Below are 25903 nucleotides of genomic sequence, written 5' to 3' on the forward strand. Positions count from 1 at the left end.
AAGGCCACTCCGCGGCTGTCCTCACGGGACTGCGTCCTCCTCAGTATTTCCTGCTCAGACCAGAGTCTAATCACTCTTAACGACTCTATTTCCAGTCACAGCAGTGCAATCCGCCCACTGCTGTGAGTGCTGGTCTGTGCATGGCTCCCACTGCTATCTCTGACTGAGCCTTCACCCCGTTTCCATTCCCCTAACTATGGTTGCAGCTTCGTCTTCTACCGCAAAGAAAAAATACACACAGCTTTTTTTTAATTCAAAGAGTAAGATGCGTTCATTTGAGAAAACACTGAAAACAGAATAAAGAGAGATAAAGTGACCAGTAATTCTACTATCTACCGTTAGTATTTTAGAAAATTCCTTTCTAGATAAGCTCCATGGTTATATCTCACTAGATATGTAGTTAGTATTTTGTGGGTTTTTTTTTTTTACTTGTTATGCTGTGGACTTTTGCCCTATCATTAAAGCCATTCACAAACATGATTTTTTAATGGCTCCCTGATATTACATCCCGGAAAATACTGTAATAACTTTTATCAGATAACTCAACTGCTTTTCTTCCACGGTGTTCACTTCACTCAAATGCTTTGATCTGTGTCCTATTGCTACGTCAGTTTCAAATACCCTTTGCCAGACTCTGAGCTCATTTGTTCATCTATATCCACTCCTGAATTTCCATCTCAAATGCCTCTCTATCCTAAACATGAGGCTTAGGCTCTTCACAACATCAGGTCACAGACGAGAAAAGGAACAGGGAACAGGGGTGCTGAGAAAAGGTTCTTAATTAATGAAGAGTACAGAGACAGACCGTCCAAATGAAACCCACAAGCCTTGACTGGATTCTGGGTTGAAAAACAGCTAAACATGACTCTTTGGGACAGTAGGGAGGAGTTTGAATTAATACTGGAAAATAGTATTGAGTCAATGTTCAACTCGGGATGAGTGTGAAACTGTCCTGCGTTCCTTAGGAGAATGTCCCCGTTTGTAGGAAAGTATGCTGACATATGCAGGGGTGAAATGTGATAATACCTACAATGGCCACATGGTACAGAAAAGAACCACACACATACGCGTACACATGCATCCTTCCACATCCACACACATATGTAAACACAAACATGGAGAGAGTGAAAGCAACGCGGCAAGATATTAAAAACCGGTGAATGTATTTGAAGGGCATATGGATGTTTATTGTACAACTATTGCCCCATTTGGGAGGTGTGCATGCGTGAAAAATTTCAAAATAAAATATGAAATGAAGGATCAGTAGGGATCAACTGGCCCCGAGGATTTTCCAAGAACAGGGCACAATGGAAAGGAAGGAGCAAATTTCCGAGCCTGGAGAAGAGATTTACTCGAATCTGTTCTAAGTGAATGGTGAGGGGGTCTGGTGGGGCGCAGAGAACCCAGCTTCAGACCAGACGAAAGCCCAACCCAAGAAAACCGAGGCTCCTACCTTTGCGACAGGGCCCTTCGCACTTTTTACATTTGCGGACCCCATCTTCTTCCACCTCGTAGCTGTCAGAACTGCAGGCACGGACACACGAGCCATGATCTGTCACCACATAGTTCCCTGGAGGAGAGACAACAAAAGGAAGGTGGCGACAGCAGCACCAGGTGTGGCTGGGTCTCATGTCCTCCTGGAATGGAGCTGCTGAAAAGCACCCATGAGCCTGTGGCTTCATTTATTGTAAGGACAAAGAATGAAAGGCTGCAATTGAAAGGGAATCGAGTTCAAGAGTTTTCATAGCTGTCCAGACCACGAAATGGAGAAATAAAGATATTTCATCACAGGCCGGAAACAAACAGATGTACGACGGAGAATAAAACACCGTGCCTGCTCCCAAGTTTAAAACACCTCTTTGCAGCTCACTTTTTTCTGTAAGGTTTACCTTCAGGACTTATGGTTAAAGCTTGAATATTTGTTAAAAATACGTGTACCTAAACAAAGATCATTCTTCTACTCATACTGGTACACTGCAGGTTGCATCTAATTCCTGGGGCTGACGCCTCCCTTGCGTGGGCCCCTCCTGCCCGGCGGACCACCTGGTTCTGTGTGAAGCCTCCCCTCACCCTTGAAGTAATTCGTGTGTGTTAATATTAGCACAAACATTAACATTCTTCAGGAAGTCCATGTGCTCTTGTTTTGACTACCCCAAGTAGATCTTCAAACATATTCCTTGGCCATTGGTCATTTGTCTTTTGTGAATTGTCTGCTTTCGCTCTCTTAGGCTCTAAGAGTTTTCCTGTGGATTTTAAAACCCTACCTATTAAACCCTCTCTCAAGGACTGTATCTGTGTCATAACTGTGACAATTTTTCTTAGCTTGTCATTTACCTTACAATGGCTTATTATTTGATCTCTGTGTTATTTTTCCTGTATGGAATTTTAAGATTTTCATCTCCACAAACCTGCTAGGGCAAATCACCCCTCTTAATTGTTCTCAGAATTTTTTTTCTTAATCTCCCTTCCTAGAAATCAAGGCGTTTCTTTAATTAGACAACACTATGTTTTTTCTATTAGGAAATAATGCATGTCACCATTTCCATAAACATGGGAGCTGCCAGTAGGCTGCAAATACAAAGGTGCACAACACAGCCCAAAGAATGAAAACAACCAACAAAACCCCCTGCAGGGCACAACTTTCACCAGAATTGCAATGGCTAAAGAAGGCAGGTCTTGTCACATACTCTCTAATTTAGGTCTATTAAATACCTGTTTTGTACAAGAGCCAAACAGTGAAATGACCCAATGGCCATGGGGTGTGTGCCAATGAGACAGCTGAAAATTCTGGACTAACAGAGCAGGACCTCAGTTCCGGGGGCTGCACAACAGGTGTGCTTCCTGTCCTGCCCACCATAGCAAGAGAGATGCTGATGAACAGAGGACAGCAGCCACTGCCTGTCACTTGGGACAGTGGCCTACCTCTCATCGGCACTTGGATAGGACAGACCCTCAGTTATATGCCTGACAGTGAGGCAAACACACCGACCCAAAGACAGGGGACGCATGGATTCCGGTAGGAGACAAAACAGGAAACTGATGCCGGTAAATAAAGGGCTTCCCAGGTGATGAACTCACGTGGGCATTTCTTCACACAGGTGGCGCCAAAGCTGTATTTTCCCTCTGAGTTGATGTCCATCTGGTAGGTGGTGGGGTTGTAGAGCATGAGCGGCGGGCAGGTGTCTTTGCATGTGGCTTCATCCCGGAACCTGCGGCACACCTGTGGAAGAAACAACACGAATGGGGACCCTTTAAAATGGAGTCGGAGCTGCCGCCCAGAGGAACAGCCCTGCACATCTTATGCCTCAAACCTTCCAGATGTTAGAATGGGGCAACATAACCTTTGGACTGGGCCTAAAGCAACATTGTGCCCCAAAGAACTGTTTGCAAAGAAAGCAAGTAGATATTATAACTACTGGACTGAAAATTTAAAACACAGTTTAGAACTAGTGCCATGTGATCTGCACCAATAGAAATCCTTCCTTCTGTGTATGTAACTGTCCCCCTGTCCTTTCTCGCCTGTGTCTCCTAATCAGGACACTGTTTGGGCTGCTGGTTGAATCGTGCGTCCCCCATAGCTATTCTTTTTTTATCTCAAATCAATGCTCGCTGCCTCTCATTTGGAAAAACCTTTGATGTTTAGCATAACACCTGTCACAGGAGGGATGACACGTGCTGGTCAAGCAGAACAGGGACACTCAGCACCATTATGATTCTGTCAGAAAGCTCAGGTAACAGTTCTTAATGATCAGGTGTTCAGTTACAGCAGAAAAATCTAGCAAAGTACTTTCAGTACAGTTGAAAGGCCTTGCTCTTAAAAGCGTGGCTTTTCCTAAATATATTCTCCCAGCTATGATACTCTGTGGATTATGATGATTGGAAAATACATCTCTTTCTTAATTGACAAAATGACAAAGGAGTTTCTACAGTAGGGTGGTAACTCTGGAGGGACATTATTTTTAAACTCTATTTACACTGGGCTCCTTTACAGAGAACACTTGAGGATACGTTTTAGAATTTACTGCCACACCCCAGAAAGCCTTGCCTAGAAAGGACCAGCCGAAATGCAGTGGTGGCTCGGAGAATCGCACACCACGTTTCCCCTCGCGCTGTACCTTGGCATCAGCCCGGACCAGCTGAGTCAAAGTCCTGAGGCTGGGCGGAGCCTTCGGAATCTAAAAGTCTCCCCGTCCCTGAAACCAGTGTTTTGGATCCCACCTTAGGTGGGCCTCCTTGTCTGGAAGTGACGAGGGTCTTGTCACACTCGGTGCTGACTCCAGGACTCATGCCTGCCAACCCTGGCGCCTCTAGGACTTCTCACACCCAAGGTGCAGCCTACGTGTGGCCCCCACAGCCCAATGGGGCAACAAGGCTTTTCCTAGCGCTCTCTGCAGAAACGGGGACAAAAGTGAGCACTTCAGGGCCCTTTGAGGAGGCATCTGGGCCATGGTGGAAAGAGCAGAGGGACTGGGGCATGGCGGAGTGCCAGCCGTGCCACTCGAGATCTGTGTGGCTCTGGGTGGGTTTCTTAACATTTCTGTGCATATTCGGGGGTCTTTATGGTATCAACACCCTAGGTCTGTAATGAGAATTAAGTGAAACCACAAATAGTGTGATAATGCAGCTGCTGCCATAGGAAACAGTGCTGACAAGTGACCCTTATTTATGTGCATTCTATGCCCAGGGCCTAGTTACGAATGGCACATGCATTATGCCATTTAGACCACTTAACAGATAGGTGCTCCATTGCCCACCATTGTCAGAGGAGGAAACCAAGGCACAGAGAGGTCCCAGAATTCGCCCAAGGTCACAAAGTAAGTGGTAAAGGCAGGACAATAAAAGATGCTTTGTTACCCTGCAAAGGGCAGCATCCTTGTCTGCTCCCACAAACGCTAATCAATACATTCCAACCCCGGGAAGCGCCTCCAGACCCTGGGGCAGGGGAGCCCTGCAGAGTGCCTGGGTGAGGGGCAGCACGCAGCGCCTGCAGGCCCAACACCATGGAGGCTGCGGGAGGCGGGTCTTACCAGGCAGTCGCTCTCCCGGGGCCCGGTGCAGCCAGCCGCACACTGGTTGTGGCAGCAATCGCTGGGGGACCTGCCGCGACAGCGTCCTGAACACTGCTGGGCACAGATGAGTTTGGTCACTGAAAAGGAGCAAAGGTCACTCGTGAGCTGAAGGGCAGGGAGGGCGGAAAGGTCATTTCCCCGGAACCTTGCAGAGCACTTGCAAAACAGGATGGAAAAGTGAACAAAAGGATGGATTTTGTGATTCTGCTCTTGTTCAAGTCCCCAAACAGTCACATTCTGCCAGATTCAATCGAATCATGACTTTTCTTCATCGCACCTCTGTTTTCTTCCCCCTGTTTATTTTTAATCACTTAGGAACACTGACCGGATCAAGCCTAGACTTTTAGACTGGCTAAACATTAGATGCGAGTTAGAACTGGGCTTTGGGATAATACGGAAAGCATATACGAATAACAGAAATACATGCCAGGAAGTAGTGTTTAAAACTTCCATGTCTCGTAACTGTCATGTCTCGTAGTTGATGATCTGTTAAAGACAGGCGGTTAGCTTTTAAGCTGACAGGTCCCCAGATTCCTTGGCCCCCCATGCTCCTACACTAGGATTCCTGCAGAAAAAACCCCCTTGAGAAGAGTTGCCTGTGCTTTTATGTAGGTGGGTACCAAAGGTGGGGAAGGGTGAGGAAACAAGACGTGTAGTGACTCAGGTAACACAGACAAGTCTTCCATTTCCAGGAAACGCTGCCAAACATAGTGGTCAGAGAGAATGGCTGGTATATGGGCCGCTGGCTTTCGCTTATGACAGGCCGAGGTGCCCAAAATAGCCCACCCTGGATTAACCGCTGGCAGGGAGATTTGCAGGGCTGTCATTCATAGGACAGCTAACATTCTGCCTTATAGTCAAGAATGCTTTTTGGCGTCTTCAAAGGGAAAGCCAACACAGGCAGCTAAGTGTAGGGGGGTGGGGGTGGCCATAGGCTTATCTGAACTCTGCTCACTGACTTACGTTTCTGACAGTTTTCCTTCCCAGCGCCCCAGCAGCTGCCATTGGGACAGCTCGGATCACACTTTTGGCCTAAAATATAAAAGCAATAGTTAAATTCATTATCTTAGCGAAAGGCAACAAATGACAAGAAACTGATGGCATCCTTTCTAAGACCCTGAGCAAAATAACATTTTAGAAAAGAGGAATAGCTTCCAAATTTCTTATTCTCTGTTGGTTTGGCTGGTTGGTTTGTAAGATGATTTAAAAGACTCTCATAAGAAAAAAAAAGATGAGCCACGAACTGCTTTTATTTACATTTCAGCTGTGGACACTGAGGCAGTGATTGTGGACTTGTCACAGGCCACAAAAACTGAGATTTTACTGAACTCAAGGGTGCGGATCTCAACCCTGCTGAGGCCTGGTGAATTTTCCTGCATCTCCACACTACTGTTAAGAGCATCTAACCTGGAGGGGTCTCATGCGCCCATGACACTGGTTATGTCCAGTCGTGAGTGACTGGGTGGGTCCGTTGTCCTGGGGAGCTAGAGTCCTGTAACTATAAACTCCTAGACTCCAGCCCGAGACAGGCACAGAATGCGGCTCACAGGGAAATGTCCACAGCGTGTATCACTTTGTTAATTATCTAAAACCTCAGCTATTGATTTGCAAGCTATTGTCTGAAAATATTGATCAATTGTGTCAGTTTTTATAAATGATGGTCAACTACAAATTACAGCTACCACAGTGTTTAATCTCGTGAGTTACGTTTTGTTTTCATCAGCATTGAGAAATCTGAAGACCGAAGTGTTCTATCGGTAGATAGAGAACAGGTTGACCACCACATTTGTTAAAAAGCAATCGGCCATGCCACTATATTTCGTTGCAAAGACACAGTCACCCGAAGGAGTTGATCTGTGTCCCCAAGTCTCTCACAGTCAGGAGAATTTAGTCTCTGGAAGAACTGAGATTTCAAATGCAAGAGCTGATGATACACCAAGTGACTGTTGAACCAGGTCACCCCGTGACTATGACGGACAGTTCTGACAATCGCCCCCAGGGGTGGAGGGCACGAATGTGAGGCTGATGAAAGATGGTGAGGCTGAAGCCTGAATGGATGGGGATGCATGTCGCAAAGGAAGAGAGAGACCAAGAGAGAAAGAAACAGAGAGGAAAGAGCAAAGCTCATCCACAGAAATCTTCTAAGTGATTGTGTCTGTATAGAAGCATCACGTTATTTCTACGTGTTACCTATGCTTCCCATATTTTTCAAATTTCTATTACAAGCACATGAGCGGCTTATAAAAGAGAAAGACTTAAAAATGCTTAATGGCACCTTTCTGTCACAGAGGAAAACATTTGCCAACCAATGAATTCAAGGTCTGCCTATAATTCTGCCTTCAGCCGGCCTCTTCCAGATGCTTTGTTTACCGTTCTTTGTTTTAGATTAATGTGACGTCACGTAACTCGGCCTTCTCTCCTGCCACCCCAGCACTCTACAGCTCCACCCCCAGCCCAGGAGCTGGAGGCAGCGGGGACGCGTGTGGAACACTTACAGCTGTCCAGCTGGTTCTGAAAGTCCGTCGACATATTGCTCATAAAGCTGCTGCCGACGATGTCCGACCACTGGATGGTGTCCACGTTGCAGAGTGCAGGGTTGTTGTTGAATCGCACGGCGCCTTGCAGGATTTCTGCGTGAGGCAAGAACCCCAGTGAGCACACCTGCCGTCTCTTCCAAGCTCTCGCAAACTGGGCATGCATTTCTCTACATGTAGCGCTCAGCTAAAAAAAGATGCGAGCGTGCAAGCGAGACCCTCACAGAACTTCAGTGGGGCAGATGGAACATGAGTGCCATGGAGGAGGTCGGATCTCCCTTGCGTTGGGCCTTTGAACAACGAATGATCAGAATGTAGAAATATGAGGAGGAAGGGAGGTAAATGCTTGAGTTGGTGGGCACAGTGTTCAGTGAGTCTGTGGTCCCGGGGAGGCTGGTCCAGGCTACACTGAAATGACTGCATGACGTCTCTATCTGAAGGGGTCGATGGGACAGGAAGGGTGGTGGCCATCGCCAGCATGGTGAGCTGCGGATGCCAGGAGATGGTGGTAACACTGCAAGGGGTGAGAGTGACGTGGAGCAAGAAGGATCTGTGTGTATAATGGAGAGGCAGGGCGGACACAGGAATGCAAAGGACATAAAAGACCGAGTGATTGTTTCAAAGGAAGAAGTGATAGGACATGAAAAATCAAGGGTAATTAAAAAAACCCAAAAAACCAAAACATCAAGGCAGAGAAAAGGGAGAGTGTTGTATCAACGACGTGAAACATAATTTTTACTGAATGACTTATATGCACAAAATACTGTAGCAAGTTCCGTGTGGGGTCTGCAAAGAGAAATCAGACATGTTGGCTTCTAAGACCGGACACACATGGGGAGACGGAAAGGGCACACAGTGAACAAGCTCACGCCCACAGAAGGCCACGGCACGTGGCAGGGCCAGGCACCGTGCTGGTTAATTTATATGCATTATCTGAGTTAATCCTCACAATGGTCCTATGACTATCTGTAATTTAAAGACAGATACATAAAGAGTGTCTACCATCCCCCAGGCAGGGAATGGATGTGCCACGTGCACAAAGCACCAACGTGGAAAAGAAAAGGTTCTCCCCAGGAAGATCTCTGAGCCTGCTGGAAAGAATGACATGTCCTGGAAGGCTGACAGGAGCGAACTGTAGTGGAAAATGCAGGGAGGGCACTGCGGCCTTGAGGAAACCAGAGTCAGGGCAGAGGCATGGAGGCTGGCATGGCGGGCAAACTCTTCAGTGCCTGGTGGAGAACGAAGGAATCACGGCGACAGGCTGGGAGGTCGGAAAGGGCCAAACTGTGGAGCTTTGGATGTGAAGTCGGAGATGACAGCAGGATAATCAAGTGACACATTCACTCGGGAGGGAGCCACAGTCAAGTGGCTGGGACTCTGACGAGAGGTCAGAACTGGAAACACACAATCGGGATGTCCAGGCTGCTGTGACAATTAGGACAACGGACCAAGGTGCCAAGAAAGAGAGTGTGAGATGAAGGTCGAGGTGGGGCCTTACAGAGCACCTGCCATCGGCACTTGTGGGAAGAAAAGGTACTGGGGGGCTCAGGTGTCCCTGCCGGACAGCTCGGAAGAGAGGGGGGTACTCCAGAGGCAGTCGTCCTTTAAGCTTTCCTTTCAACATTTGATGACTGCTCACTTCGTGACAGGTACTGGGTTAATTATCAATAACAGTATGTAACTAATATTAAATAATTCACATTCAAGAATTATTTAATAACATGAATTTGAAATTATACAACCCCAACCCCAACACCAGAAATTGGTCCTTTGTGCCTTATCTACAGTAATTCAGAAGTGTACAGTGCATGGGAAAGGCGAGGGATCTGGGGACAGAGACTTGCTTTTCTACCTAGTTTGGGAACTTTGGAAGGCTCCTTTGCCACCATTTCTTTATTTGTACAATGGCACAGTGTCACACCTGCTTCCAAGGAAGGTTGTGGCACTAAATGAAGTGACCCTTTTAACATGCCTGGCACTGCACTGGCCACACAGCGAGGGTACTGTCACTGTTATCTTCAATTTTTTAAAAAAAATCAACTTCCCATCTCTTCTCTCATCTTCCATATTTCCTCTCACAGCACCCTCACACATGTCCTAGTGACAAGAATCCAAACTCTCCTGTAACACCTCCATTACCTCTCCTAACTTAAACATGGCTTTCCATGTGACAACATTACTCTGAACATGGTTTCAAATAGGGGTTGATTTTTAATGTATGCCCCTTACATCTGCGGTCAGGTACTAAGACTGGCTGTTTATTCACTTCTTAGGCACCCAACGTCTGCCTTCCAGCCCAGGTCGTCTGGCCATATTCTCTTTTTCTCAGAACCTTTCCCATTTCCTACTAATTCGCTGGATATTTTTCCATGAACGTGGGAGAACCAGTACCTGACTGACGTCTTCCCTTCCTATCTCATTATCTACCACCTTTTTGGGAACTTCCACGTGCTGTGTCTTGCATGGCTGGCACGCAATACATTTGTCCTTGATGAGTAAAAGTCTACTCTGAGTGGAATTAAGGAAAGCGACAGGTCCGCTGAGTCCCAACCGAGTGGCTCTCCGTGATTACACATTTCCAGGTCCTCATGCCCTGGCCTCTTACCCTGTAAGTTTCTCATGGGCAGCTCCCTCAGTCCCGTTTTGTTTGCACCGTAGTTGGATAAGACTGATAAGGCATGGGTGTTTTCGAAGAGTACATTTCCTCGGATGATCTGCAGGTTTTCCAAAGGAATCTTCTCCACTACGTTGAGGGCAATGAGGACATAGCCAGCAACCTCCTGGATGGTCTAAGGAGACAAAATGTGAACATGGTCTTTCTCTTTTGAGGAGCTCAGGAAGGCAAGGTCTAAAATGGGTCCAGAGAGCCCACGACACCGAACTGAACCATGCACTCGAGTGGCTGACAAGCGTAAAGCACGCGGATGGTTACATCTGAGGAAGGTGACGGGATTCATGGCCACTCCTGCCCTTGTGTCTCTCCAGCCTGCTGGCGGTAATGCAGGGAGACGCGTACTGTTCAGGGACGCTGGGACTCTCATTTTGCCTGGCGGTCAACACACTCAGATGAAAATGGAAATACTTCATTAATTTCTTTTGTATCTGACTTGCCTACTTTCTCACTGAAACACACACACACACACACACACACACACACACACACACACACACACACACACACACACACACACCAGAGGCAGGCCAATCAAATCCAAAGTTCAACTACCACCAAACTCTGAAGCCTTCAGAGCTGGCTGGAGCCTATCGCAAAACATTCAGAAATTTTGTGAACTGGTAGTTAAACTCTTGGTAGCTGGAAATCAACCATGGTGGGAGTATTTACACCAAGGGAATGGGCGGATGCTACAAAGCAGGGCTTTTACAAAACGAAGAGCCTGTATTCCAGGACACCACAGGTAAAGCAATGGTGAAAAGATTCATATCAGTGTCTACGATGATAGTGGAAGGCCAGCCTACCCTGTTTCTCTTTGACATTCTTTTATAACTTGACACTACCTGGGAAAGTGGCCTTCTCATAAAACTTGCATCTGTGGTTCCCTAGAACTTGTAATTGCCACAGCAATAGCAAATACACATCTAGGTAAATTCCAAAAATGCCAAGGCCTTTTATCTACTTATATTTACTTCTATTATGTTTGCGTAAGACTATCACATTCATTCCACTAACCTTTAAGAAGGAAAGGTCATAATTCCTTTGCATGTAGGTAATTTCCAGGTTCCCAAGGACCACCTCACAGTTATTCAGCATCCTTTGGAGGCTCAGAAAGTGGTCTTCATAAGTGCCCAGCTGCGTGAGCTTGTTATTTGTGCCTTGGCAAACTGAAAGAGAGAGAGAGAGAGAGAGAGAGAGAGAGAGAGAGAGAGAGAGAGAGAGAGATAAATCATGTGAAATGCCAAGTAAAGTGACAAAACTAAAATAAAACAATATTACAAACTTCAACTAACTTTGTGTGCTTCAGCGACTTACAATGTTAAATCTGGTCAAAGGTCATTTAAGGCAAATGTGACCAAAAAAAAATGATTCTGTTTCTATAAGGTGCAGTTCATCCCTGTGGTGCATGGACTTGTTTAAAAATGTTAAAGATTCAAACGGAACTAGATGGAATTCTATGAAAATCTTTAAGATAAAATAGTCTGCAGAAGCTTTAGTAAGAAAAAACATATATCATGAGGCATGTAAATAATATAATTACAACTTTGAGTTAATAACTATGTAATGAACTTTTTACTTTGCAAACAGACAGCGCATCATATATGTGTCCAAAGAATATTTACAAATGGAATATACACTAGGCGATATATTCTGACCACACTGTACAACCTGAAATCAATTATGAGAAGGTAAATTGGAACCCAGCTGGCTGGAGATTAAAAATAGTCTTCTAAACAAATGCCTCAAAGAATAAACCAAAGGTCTAATTATATAAGATTTAGTAAATAGCGAAATGAAAACACACATTTAAAAACACACTCAGAGACTGAGAAACCAACGCATCCTTCTGTGTGTCCACACTTGGTACAAACCCACCCCACACAGATGGAGTTTCAATTGCTTTGCGTCCCCTGCCAGCACACAACCTGAGCATACACAACTCCCTAATGTTCTAAAGTATCAAACGTAATACAAAAAAAAAAAAAAAGTAAATTAGGGGACAAAGGTAGACTCTGGAAATACCCTTGGTAGTCTGTGTTTAAAAGCCGAGGATTATAATAAAGTCGTATTTACAGACCCAGCTCTTTAAAGACATGTTCAGGCAGGCATAACAAAACAAAGAGGTTTGGGGCTTTTGAAGCAGGGAGCTTGTTAAGGGACTATACTTTGAACCGAAATTATCATCAGAGTGAAGAAATATGGCCTCTGGCTTTGGAGGTGAGATGCAGAACTGGCCAGGTCCTTCCCCGTCTGCACGACTGCAATCAGTGAGCAGGTGGCTGGGCACGAAGACAAGGCCAAAGTCAACACACAGGCACCTTCTTTAGCAACTCTTTCTAATTTCCATTGCTGTGATATAGGCTCCTTTGTCCCCCCTTCATGGGGACTGTTCTGAAGAGCGCCATCTGACTGTCTCTTCTTGTATTTCCGTGTCACAGCCGAGAGCACCCTTTCAGACACCACAAAACCAACCCGAAGCATTCGCACCAGCCTCAGACACAAAGCAATCTTCACCTCCTCTTTGATTCTATGGGAGTTTCCCTCTTCACCCCTTCTGGGGTCTCACTCAAAAGCGGTGGGAGACAGAACTGTCACATGGGAACTAGGACAAGCGACAAGATGGAGCCCCTATCGACTGGTCCCCGGGGCAGCATGACTCCATAATTCTTCCAAGCATAACATGGGGCTGACCCAACATCTCCGGGCTGCTTTCTCCCAGGACCGTGGGCTGCTTTGATGGCAACCTCAGGCTGGAACAGTTGTACATGGTTGGCTGCGATGTGTGCAGATGGGGCCAGACTGATGTCTCAACTCGAAAGTCCTGCAAGGTGCCACCACCGATGTCGGCACAGAGTTTTGAAGATAGCGCATGACCTTTCAGTTGGCACACCTTGAAACAAAAACTGCTTTCTTAGCTGACTGGCTATGGTCTCTCAATGTCAGCCTAACTGATTGGCTGTGGTGTAGGTAGCCACACGTACCTACACCACAGTTCCAGTCGACACTCTTTAAGAGTGTCGACTGGAACTCGGGGCTGGAGTACGTTTCAGAAGAGCTTCTTCAGTATATGGAGGGAAGGAAACAATAAGAGTTGCTTTTGTTTTAAATGAGCAACGATATCAGCTTACAAGTTTCTCTCAGCTGAACCAAGGAATTTTTATTATTAAATCAATGAGAAAGGAAGCTGTGTCAGTAAAAACAGAACAGGTACCATTTAAATTCAGCTGTTTCATTATAGAAAAAAATAATAATTTCAAGAAGACTGTACTTGTGCAGCCTTCATCATTCATTCAAAAAGTGATTGGCTCCACCTTGTGCAAATCTAAAGACAAATTTAACGGAATCTAGAGCAGCAGGCCCAGGACACAGGCCTGACAAAGCCCTTATTAGCGTTTTGACTTCAGATTTTAATGTGACGATTCCCAAGTGTATAGAAAAGCTGAGAAAACAGGCTGCCGAGCATCCTTAGATGAGCATTTTATTATGTTCGCTTTATCTTGTTTTTGACGCATTTGACAATAAGGTTCAGACATCAGTGCACTTCACGCTGGCATGCCTCCGATTACAGTTCAATATTAGTTCAGGGTTGTTGTTGAGGTAACATGCACAAACTGTGAGATAATCAAGTCTGCACAAATGCACACACCTGTGGAGCCTGCACGCCTCTCCCGATACAGGAGACCGTCGCCCTGCGAGCGCCTCATGTCCCTTCCCGCTTCCCAGGCCACCCCGCCCCCACACCATGAACCAGTGCTCTGACTGCTTTACACTTACCACAGACTGCCTGTGTTAGGGCTTCATGTGAATGGGATCACGCGGCATTGCCCTTTTGCATAAGGCCGATTTCACGGCACGGAGTTTTTCAGACTCACCCGTTTTGACGTGTTGCACTCAAGCTTTAGCGACAGGTTCAGGCAAGTGTTTTATGGGAAGTTACCTGCATAATATCCTGGAACATTGAGGGCTGACCCATGGTCTGGTTACTCTTTTTCTCAAGAGCACCCCAATTTATCTTAACTGAAAAGAAAAACAATCTGTCTCCTTTTAAGTCTTGAAGTGCCCTTGTTTTTATGGGGTGGGGCTTGCCTGTGTCATTATGGGGTACCCACCTCTCTCTGCCCACAAGTCGGGGCAAATCTGAAGTGAGGATTACGATGTAACATGAAAGCAAGTTTCCCCAGGTTTCCCCCAAATCCACTTAGACACTTTTTGGAACTGCCTGAGTAAATTTATAATTGTTTTAATTTGTTGTTTTCTCAAATGACACATTAATGGTTACCAACATAGTCAGGCCCTTGTGACGCTCCCCTTGGCCTCCTAAGCTGTCTGTGCCTCGTTTTTATCCTTGCCCCATTTTCTACAGAGCACTTCGGTTTGAAGCAGAAATTGTCTCACACTACACCTGGGCCTCCTCTCAGCCCCCCTCACTGGCCCAGCCACACCCTCTGTTTCTTTCCAGTAAGCCCAGTGCTTGCCCACTTCGGGGGTGTTCCACCAACTTGCAATGCTCTTCCATTTCTCCCAGATCTTTGCACTTTTGCGTCACTTTTATCACTGAGATCCCAACTCAATGGTCACCCATGCAGAAGAGCCTTGCCTGATGGGGAACCAGATTAGCTTAAGTAGTTACCAATACATTCTATCACATTCCCCTGCTTGTTCTCCTTGTTGGCATTTATCACTACTTAAAACGATTATTTGTTTGTGAATATGTAAATGTATACTGTTGGTTCAGACATATAATGGGGAGAGGTGGAATGTACATATGCGTATATGTACATACACACACACACACGTATCATTGGACTGACTGCTGTGATGTGTACACACATTTCTCTTGCAGACATGGAAGCACTGTTGGCCATGTCTCGGATGACTTGACCCAGGTCTCTGCCTTTCTTGTTTCCACGTGTCTGAGGGGGACGAAGAGGTGGCAAGGTGCATGAGAAGGGTGCCAGTCCTCATGACTTTCTGCTTGGTCACCGTGAAATCTTTCTAGTCTGGGTGACATATCTGATGAAGCTTTAAAAGTCAGAGGAGAAGGATTTTTTCCCCCACTTTCATTGCTGAAAGGGTTTAAGGAAATCTCAAATAAGATGATATTTACATAATAGATTTAAAATATTATAAGGAAAGAGAGAGAGCTTGCCAGAGGTTTCATCGTATCAGGATTTATCATTTCTTTTGCCTTACTGAAGGTGTAGCATGGTGGCGATTTCAAAATGTGTATGTATATACATCTCAACTATGCACAGACATATGACAGAAAGAAAACACACCAAGTTGTTAACAATGGTAGTTTATGAATAGTGGGGTTCTGGGCATTTTTCTTGTTTCTTCCTTTATTGTTTCTGCATTTTTCAAATTTTCTATAGTTGACCATATATTTTACAGTAAAAAATTACTGAGGAGAAAGTTTACAAAAACCTGTTGAACAAGGGCAAAAGAAGGATATTTTAATAAAATACATTTTAAAAAGGGAAAAAAATGGAGAAATGAAACTATAAAATCCTCAAAGTTTTGCCTTATTTATGATAAAAGCCTTTGTGATGGTACTTTAAAAATTAGAAATAATTGGTGGACAGTGAGGTACTACATACAGAAAGTGTTAGAAGGGCAAGTAACCAGCTACAGTTTACTCACCCTCGTTACTTTTCAGAATAGTTACATATGGCAGCTCTGGAAAAACGCCATGCATTCCAAAGGTGATGGATTTGAACTGTCCCCAAATTGCATTTCTATAAATACATTTTATAGAAATACATAAATATGTTTTTTAAAGTTGGTTTTGGGGAACACAGAGTGAATTTTTTCTACAGAAAAAATGTTATTAATTTTTATTACAATACCAGACTAGCCTATGAAACTTATTTAACCCACACAACAGTTTGTAATAATAGGAAAGTAGAAAAATCTATGGTTGTGTCATAATGAAATAATTAGGAAAACAATAAAAGTACACACAAAGTAGCATTTAAATTTTTCACTGTGGGTTGAATGAAAGGCTTTGTGGAGTGGGAAAAGCCTCATTAAAATTGTGAAGATTATCCTTTATTTTCCAAGGCTTCATATTTTGTCAGTAGTCCTCTACTGTATTTGATTTCATAAATAATAAATAGTTCTTAGCTTGCAGGCACCCAGAAATAGTTGTCAAACTGAATTTGAATCTACACTGCAACTTGGAAATGCACATGAAACGAACACTCAAAAGTCCTCTTAAATATTTGACAATTTGCCATGGGCATTATAATATGCCTACTGGACTAGACATGCCAGCTTTGGCATGTCCAACCCAGCTGCAAACTAAAGTAACTCTAATTAAGTTAACAAGCAGAAGACTTTAAAATCACACCTCTTTTATTTCTGAGTTAGGGAACAGAACACCCAAACTGGTTGATTTCCATCCCCGGGAGTCTCCTCCTAGCCATTAAAATAATCCCAAGCCAAATTTATGATATTTAAAAAAATATACCAAGTAGAGTAAGGGTACCTTTTCATGTTGTGTCCACTCTCTTGAGTATGAATTGGTGTTTCTGAACCCAGAAAGGCCAGTGCTATGAGGGATGGGGGAATGTTTCCAGTGACATCACCAAACATCTCCCTATCAGCGTGAAGACGGTGACCATGTCACCATGGGATGACCTCCAGCTTGTCACCTCAACTCTCTGGGACTCAGTGTTCTCACTGCATGAAATGGGACCAGCGTGATGTGTGACGGTAGTTGTGAGCCTGAATGAGATTGTGGGCGTGGAAGTGCTTCACAGACCACAACTCTCTCTAAATATAAATGACGTCTGACACGGGCTTTACCACAGCAGCATTCACAGCAACCAAGGTGTGGCCATCAATTTCTGCCTACGTGTTTTCAATAATACCACCACACCATCTCCCTCACCCCCCAGGGATTTTTAAATTTTAAATGAACTCAACAGAATTGACAAGCTGTGTTGAAATGTGGGATGCTTCAAAATTCTGAAATAAAAGATACCACTTTTCATATTATAGGATGTTGTCCAAATAATGGCTCTAACAATAGAAATTAAAAATCTTATCACAGGGCTGGCAATCGATTCCATTTTTTATAGGCAGTTGACTTGCTAGTGAGTCAGAAATGAATTTGGCTTATTATTGGACTAATCAGCAACTCATTTGGACTAGAAAGCAATACCCATTGATCTTTTTTTTTTTTTTTCATTCAGGCCAATAAATCTCTTATGATACCTGCATTGTGCCTGGCAACACAGTTTGTCTTGGTGGTCAGTGTCTTTGAGCATCTGTATATTAAACACATGGACACATACTGAACAAAAATTCATGGACAGGTGAATAATATATATCCGATTATACACCAGAACCTATTAATGTATCAGGTTATATAGAACCAGACCTAGACGTGGCTGGAGTATTCCTTGACTAAATATTGAGTGCTGAGCACACTGAAGAAAAAGACAGAAGCCTGGCTTTGGTTTACAATCTTTCTATGTGAAAATATAAACAGGAGCGAACTGAGTGTGTCTGGTTTTTCCTTTCTAGCGATATCATGAGTAAAGCTCCTCCTCGCTGGCCTGGGTTCTGTTTCCCTAATCTCTTAGCTGGGGACTATTGCTCACTCATGCCTCGGGACTTTCTCTTCACATATTGGCATGTTTTTCGGAGGAATCATACCACTTCCCTCCCAAAGATCTGTTGGCCAAACATCCTTCGTCTGCACTGCAATTGCAGTGCTTCTGATCTATGTCTTCGGAGCTCCACTGCTCTGTCAGATTGATACTCAGGGCAGGGAGTGCAGAGTCATTTATACCTGATGCTCCCAGTCAGGGTACAGTCACCCCCAGTTTTCAAAGCTCTTCCTCAACAAGGCCACAGCTGAATCCCGCCTGTTCACTGGACATGCGAGAGGCTTGAAGAAGAGCTGGTTGCTCTCTGTTACCACAGAAGAAGGCACTGAAATAAGATGGCTTTGCCCATCTGGTTAATTGGTTGCCACCACAGAAAGCTAGGAGCCTGGAAAGAATGGGGCAGGGTGGTGTGTGTGTGTGTGTGTGTGTGTGTGTGTGTGTGTGTGTGTGTGGAGGGGGTTGGCAAAGACGTGGGAAATAGAAAATTCCAAAGTGGGGTTGGTGTCCAAGGCCACTGCCTGAAAACCAGGTTCAGAACCTGACTCAAGTTTGATTCAACTCTGCCCTCTGCTTACGGCCACCTTTCACACCTGACTTGACTGGCCCCCATTCAACAGAGAGCCCATGAGCAGAAAACAGCATGAAAGGCTGCGGGGAGAGGCCGCAGGAGGCCAGGGGCCCGGCTTCCCATGGCCCTCAGCGCGCTTGCTTGGCTACTCCCTGTTTCTTCCCCAGCTTCTCATACATAACAGCTTCATGCTCTCTCAGGGCTCAGCTTTGCTCTTCCGAGATATGCCCTCACAATCTATGTCATTCCCAGCAGGGTGACGTGGGGGTAAAGTGAGGCAGGGCTGACAAGATTGCACTCCTCTGGGCACGGTCCCCACCCAACTCACATACCTTCTGTCCTGTATTCTCCTCAGGCCCATATGACTCACTCCCTAGGGACAAAGGCTGAGTGACAGTCCCCATACTGGGCTGTGTGCTTGCGGGTTGAGTTGTCCCTAGTGAAGTCATCTGAATGCCATTCATGGCTGAAAAGCATCATGGCAAGGCGGGGTCATTAGGTGTTGCTTTGGCCACCTCGGTAAGGGTTCGTTCCACCCGTGCTCTGTGGCCTGCACCAGGGCCTGGGAAGGGCTGTTTGTTCTTTTGTTTCTTCACTTAGTCAACTAAAACAAATTTAATAAAACAGCACAATGACAGCTGCCAAGAATGAATCAGACGTACTCACTGCCCTGGAGGAATAGATTAGCCCTTTGGGGAGATGACTTTACACATGAACTAATCATAGGACATCCCGAAGCCACGCAATGTAGAGACGTGCTGAAGGAAACCAGTGAGAAGGAGGAAAAATCACCCACCTCCAGGTGTCAGGCTTGGTGACGTCACCATTCACAGTCCCACAACTCACCACACTAAGAAAGTGGGTGTCTTCCATTTCTGTGTTTTGTTTCCTGTGCCCCCCCTTCTCTGAGTCACTGCCCATGTCCTAATTTGGGGGTACAAGGGATCCTTTCTGGGTTTGTTTGTAGTTATCTATAAGACTCACTTCCCCATCCATTCTTCTTATTGAAGAAAATTTGGGAAAGGATTTGTAATGTGCGAGAAAATAAAGCTCTTCAATCCAGGGGGGAAGGGCCATTTCTTGTGTTTCTCTGCAGAGACTGCTCCACAAGGCGGCGCTTGTGTACCCCACCCCAAGATGGCTTATGTGTTTGTTTCTTCTATTATTACCCACTTTTTTTTTTAAAACCAGTCTCTAATGCGCAATTGTGTTGTATGGCCATCTGTCTAAACAGACACACATTTAAACTGGTTTACCCATGAGCATTAGGAAAAAAACCATACACACAAATAGCCACTCTCTCCCCTACCCCCAAAAAATCCAAAGCAAATACAACAACAGAAATCTAAACAGGGGAGCAGTCGCTAAGACCCCAGGAGAGGGCCATTGCTCCAGTGCTTTCTCCTGAACACGAAGGCGCTCCCAGCGCCCCTGGCGGCAGCCCCTGCCCTGCTAGGGCCACATCTAGGTCTAGCTCCTTAGCCAGCCCGTGCCACGCAGGACCCTGCGAGCCCTTGCTGTGGGCAGACTTTCCAAGGGACTCCTGCAGAGCCACAGGGAAGCCTGAGCTGATGTGCTGGGATGTCGCAGGGGACTAGTGATGCTTGCCACGGGGGGACCAACAGGAGAAGGGCAGGTTTGGAACCTCCCGTGAGCAAGTGTGGAACCCTCAGTCCTGAAGGAGCAGGAAAATGATGTGAAGATGGCGGGAGGCAGGAGGGTGCTCACTCACTCTCGGGGGTACTTGGGAAAGAAGTAGATTTGGGGATGGGGGTGGGGTCAGCGACGGGGACAAGGCTGACACAGCAGAGATTTCCAAGCCACTTGCACTGTGCGACTTCAGGCTGGGCTTTTCCTGTGTGGTCGTCACCGCATCCTTTTTGCTGCCAGGAACAAACAGGAAGCAGTGAAAGGAAGACGAATAATCACCCTAAGGAGACGCGTGCCTTGATTTTACCAACGAGCAGAGCCTGTTGCCTGCTCCCTTCCCCTCTCCCCAAGACACAGAAACATGTCGGGTCCTCAGCAGAACTGTCTGAACCAACACTTCATGCTTTTTTTAGTCATATAGGATCTCAAAAATAAAACCAAGGGGGAAAGAAGTAGAAAACTAACTCCCCAGCTGTTTAGGCTATAGAACAACGAGCAAACTTTTACTGGCACCTGTCAATGACCAGTGAGTGGCCTTGGAGTCACAAGGTGGTTGAGAAATCTGGTTCTACCACGACCGAGGAAACTTCTTGGTCACGTGGAGCCTCTGTTTTTCCTTCATCTATAAAACAGGGACATACAACTGTTGGGAGGACTCAGTGACATGGCAGAACCTCTGGTCAGGGCACCTGACACATGGCAGACCCTTCGTAAACACCACCATGACTTGAATCTGAATGAAACATGGACTGGATCCCAGGGGAATGAATTGTTTCCTTCCTTCCAAGTGCTCTCAGAGCCTGATCCCTGCTGCCCTCCGCTCACACTGCTGTGTGTGGGCCTGGCGAGCAGCCATGAGCTCTTGCCACTTCAGGAGGGACAGCTGGTGCTGACCACAGCTAACTGGCCTGCCTTGGTCCCAGGGACAAGCTTACAGCTTGACAGGAAGGCATCTGGACCCATTTCTGACCAGGGAGCCCGTGCCGGGCACTTAAAACCTACTGTGCGCTGTTTAGAATAATTGCCTTAAGAGAACTCCCAGCTTGCTGCTTAGAACATTCTCCACTGTTGTTATTTTTCATTTAGAAAAAGGCCTCCCCTGACCCTTTGTGGTGGTTTCACAAGCATAGTCAGATTTGTGGGCTGTGTGTATGCACATGGTTTTATTTAATGCTTGTTTTAAAATGAACTGTTTTGTTTTTTCACTTACTCCTACTTGATTTCAATATTCCTCTTAAGCTTCATTTTAAAATGGGAAAAGGAGGTCGCAGGGCAAAGGACTGACTTAGGAGGACAGACCTCGTCTTCATGGGGGAGGCCTGAAGCCTCTCTCGCCCTCGTCGGCTCTGGACCCAAAACCCATTTCCCGGATTTGTTGACCAGGAAAGACTGACTCGAGAGTCACTAACAACTCAGTTCTCTCAGCAGGCGCCGAACCAAGTTTCTGCCACAAAAGAATCTCAATTTGGGCTCAGAAATACTGTTTCTAGAACACACTAGCCCCTCCATGAGAAGAGCTTTCAATTAGAAGTAACAGCTCTCATACATAACCATTTGCTGTTAGATGGTCACCTGCCTGAGAAAACAAAGTGAGTGGGCGGTGCCAACCAGAGTTGGCCCCTTGCTGCCACAGGCCTAAGGCTAGGGAACAGAGCCCAAAGCCTCCTTTATGACATTCCAGAGCAGGGCTGGCAAACTTTTTTGAAAAGATCTGGGGAATAAATAGTTTCAGGTTTGCAGATCATATGGTCTCTACCGCAATCACTTGACTCTGGTGCCGTAAGTGGGAAAGCAATCAGACAATAAGCACAAGGGGCGGGGGGGGAGGGGGGGGGGAAGGACGCCATCATGTGCCAAGAAAACTTCAGTTGCAAAAATAGGCGGCAGCTGGACTGGACCCTTGGGCTGTCCTCTGCCAATGTCTGGGCCCAACAGCAGGCCGGGACCTACAGACGATCCCATCTCACGATGGTTCAACTTAACAATTTTTCAACTTGGTGATGGTGTGAAAACAATACCCATTCAGTTAGAAACCGCACTTCAAATTTTGAATTGTGATCTTTCCCCAGACTAGCGATATGGGGTACATACTCTCTGGTGATGTGGGGTGGCGGGGTGATATTGTGTTCTGAGCCCATTTAAGGTGGGCCAGGCTAAGCTATGATGTTTGGGAGGTGAGGTGTATTAAATGCATTTCGACTTACATTATTTTCAACTTACGATGGGTTTATGTAGCCATAACCCCATCGTCAGTGGAGGAACATCTCTATAGAATTAGAAGTCCCTTTATCCTATACTTTCTAGAAGATAAACCTGGTTAAAGTGACTCATTTTCCATCAAGGCCAAACTCCAAAAGGCTTTTCTTAGGGTTAAGATACTTCCTGCTCCATCATCAGCTAAACAGAGTCACTGAAGAGACATGTACTGAAGACGGACAGGGAGGAGTAGGGGGCTGGGGGTTGTTATTGAGGTGTGCTCTGTGTCCGGGTTGTCGCAGCTCTGTGCTAGGCATCATTTACGTTTAGAATTCGATATCCGGCTCTCTATCCCCATGATTTCCAGGAATCCTGGCCTCCCATATCCATGACTAATGGTTGTCCAGTCCTGCTTGTCTGTTCTGAGTGACTAAGAATTTTAGTCTTGCTCAGAGTGTGTGAAGCAGCCCACGCTTGTACCAGGGGTGCCAAAAAAATGTATACAATAGACACTTTGGCCAACGTTGCTCAAGCAGTAGTTCACCGTAATTAGAAGTGTCTGGACGCTGATGGGAACCACTCTGAGCACCTCTTGTCATTGCAGAAGTCAAACGTGACTTGTATTCATCTTTTGTTATTGGTACCTATTGAGTATTACAATTTTAATACACTTTTCCTTTCTTAAAATGTGTATACATTGTTTTGGCATCCTCTGTACTTACAGCTCTGTCACAGAATTATTCTTTACGTTGATCTGAACCTAGTCCACTGATCATTTCTTTGGATTAACACAGAGACAACCCACTTCTCCTCCACCTCACAACACTGCAGGTATTTGAAGACGATGTTTATCACTGCTTCCCTCACCCCAGTCCTGTCCCCCACGTCCCCGTCCTCCTCTACGCTTTCGGGAATTCCATGTGTGTGGCTTCCTTCACAGCAACAACCTTCAGAAAGACCCCCGTCCAGCTCCCCTTCCTGGCTTCCTCCGCCCTGTGGCTGCCTCTTACGGATTTGCATTTGCTGGTTCTGGGGTGGTGAGAGCGTTCTGCTGTTTCAAGGCACATTTTGTCTCTTTAAAGAATAATATGTCATCTGAGAACAACAGCAAACATTTTGTTTCCTTTGGCATCCCACTGAGAAAGTTCATTACACTGAGAAAGTCAGCAAGCCATAAAAGATGAATAAATGTTGCCAAGTTACTGAACTAACTGCATTAACATCATCTATACGTTTTCAGAAGACTTGGTTCACTTTTTTTTTTAAGGTTTAATAACTAATATGGCCGTGGAGCAATGGCAATGGAATTCCATGGAGTCTATTAATAGTAGGGCTGACGGTAAATTCCCCTGAAGCTGGATGACAAAGTATTTTTCCTCGCTTGGCCTCTTAGGTTTTCATTTCTATCACAGCCTACTAGCCTAATAGAGTTAGGTTTGCTACTGACTGGAGATGCAGAATTCTGTTGTCCAAAGCCCATTTTCCGATTGAATGTACTTGGGATTTAAACAGTGATGTCTTCCAAAAACGTGAGTCTGCTGGAATAACAGACAAGCAAACATATCGCTGCCATCCTTGCTTCATGATTGATGATTGTCCAAAAGAACACATGGAAATAACTCACATAGGTGATTCACAAAACATATTCCCTATCTTCTTCTGAAAAAAATTCTTACCTTCAACTTTTCTCCTATGTTTTCATCTTGCTTCCAGAAAACATTCCCTTTTTTTGTCGAGCTTTCTTTTATAGCCTTCAAGTTTAAGTGCAATGATGATGGTAAAACGGCTCCACCATGACCGTAATTCTAGGTCAACGAATACGGGAGTGGATTTCCTTCTCTCTTAGCAAGAAACTGTTTGACTTTTCCCCCCGCCTTGGGCACACTTAAGAGACTAATTTCCAGGAGCCATCCATGCTGCCTGGGACCATCAGAAGTGTCTTTCAAAATGCAGCTACTGTTAAGTGAAGTTACAAGGCTTTTACCAAGATGCTGTGCAATGAAAGATGCCTCATCCACCTGCTGTGACTGTACATCTAGGAGACTCCAGGTAATGAAGGGAGAGGAGTGGACTGATGGGGCGGGAGCCAAGTCACTGGGTCTGGAAAACTATAGAAGAAAGCTGTTTGCCCCCACGGTACGTCTGAGTACCAAATCCAGGCTCGGCAGTTCACTCCAGGAGATGGGAAAGTTTTTTATTTGTTTCTGTGCCAGTCCTGGCTTCTCTGGTTGTCCCATTCCATCTGACAGAACATGTTGATGGAGATAAAGTCATTCCTGGCAACCTGGGGCTCTGCATGTCCCTGCAGGGCCAGCGCTGTGTGAGAAGGATGGTGTCCAATGGCCTCCTAAACAGCTGGGAGGCCTAGGCCCAGCACAGTGGACGGGTTTCAATGGGTTGGCAGTCTGCAGTCTAAAGCGTTTTCCTTGTTTGTTTGTGTTTTGCTTTTTAAGCTGACTATCTGGTTATTGAAGCCAGTAAGGGGAGAAGGGAAAACTGTAATGTGTGCTTTATGTCTTAACTGGACTCGTCCTTGAGCGGTTTATTCTGGCACATGTCAAATCTTTAGGGGGCGGGGGTGGCAGAAGGGGTCAGTCCTAAGGGGCTGTAAGAGTGCCTTCCAGAGAACTAATTTCTACTCTGGTGAATGGCCACTCAAACCAGTTTTTTTTTTTTTCCTGTTGAAGCTGAGAAAGTTTTCTACACAAGCATTTCTTTGTAAGCTCAATTAACTTCTACAATAATTTGTGCTTTTAGTTTAAGAACTACAGATGTTGTGTGGGTGGTGGCGAGCGTGAGGGGGTGAGAAATGAGAGGATAAGGAATAAGGTTATAGATGCCTCCCCCCTCGGAAAATGTGGGAACACTTTCTTCCATGGAAAAAATACATCAATTTTTAGGATTACTAAAAAAATGTAGTAAATCGTTTGTAGAACAAATAGAGCAAGCCATGACTGTTGGGTTTGGGGGAGGCTAGACTGGGCCAGTTCCCAGCGTTAAGAGACCCAGATCTTTCTGACATGATTATCTGGAATTAGAACTTTATGCTTGGAAACTGTCCAAAGTTGGGTAGAAGGACCAGGCCACTCATCCAATGCTAGCTCAATTTGCAAAAGAAACCCAAAACCCAAAATGTTCAATAACAATTAGGAATAAGTATTGACGTGCCCAGGAATGGGGGACTCTTATTAACTAGACAATAATTAATTTTCACTGGGGAATTGCTTTTACCATTAGAAATACACTAGCTCTCCTCCTGCCCCCAAGTCTATTTGCTTACAAGTTACTGTTGATTTGAGGTGAAATGGGGACATTTGGGTTTTGCTGGATGTTTGTGGCTATTTCATAGGACAATTCCTAAGTAAATTTTATACCCCAAATCCCACAATACTTTTCATATAATGAATGCTATGTTCATTATACACTCATCTGCTTATAACTAAAATAACATTTACAAAGTGCTTTGTAGTTTATACTCTCAAATAATGTAGACTTTCTAATTCATGTCTGCCTAATACTCAAGCTACTGAAAAAAAAAAAAAAAAGAATCAACCTAATAGGGAAGCTACTGAGACTCAAGCCCACGAGAATGG

The 25903-nt window shown here is 45.3% G+C and overlaps 1 protein-coding gene across 2 annotated transcripts in view; it reads right to left on the reverse strand.

Moving 5' to 3' along the window:
* EGFR (epidermal growth factor receptor) overlaps positions 1-25903 on the reverse strand; it is a 176153-nt gene that overhangs the window by 43243 nt on the left and 107007 nt on the right. For both annotated transcript variants that reach the window (XM_019653027.1, XM_019653026.1), the window contains exons 2-8: positions 11292-11443; positions 10209-10392; positions 7565-7699; positions 6033-6101; positions 5028-5146; positions 3079-3220; positions 1454-1570 (exon numbers count right to left, since the gene is read on the reverse strand). In XM_019653027.1, coding sequence (XP_019508572.1) covers positions 1454-1570; positions 3079-3220; positions 5028-5146; positions 6033-6101; positions 7565-7699; positions 10209-10392; positions 11292-11443 — 918 coding nt within the window. The remainder of the gene's footprint in view (positions 1-1453; positions 1571-3078; positions 3221-5027; positions 5147-6032; positions 6102-7564; positions 7700-10208; positions 10393-11291; positions 11444-25903) is intronic.

This window comes from Hipposideros armiger, unplaced genomic scaffold (assembly GCF_001890085.2).
Source record: "Hipposideros armiger isolate ML-2016 unplaced genomic scaffold, ASM189008v1 scaffold_192, whole genome shotgun sequence".
Taxonomy (NCBI): domain Eukaryota; kingdom Metazoa; phylum Chordata; class Mammalia; order Chiroptera; family Hipposideridae; genus Hipposideros; species Hipposideros armiger.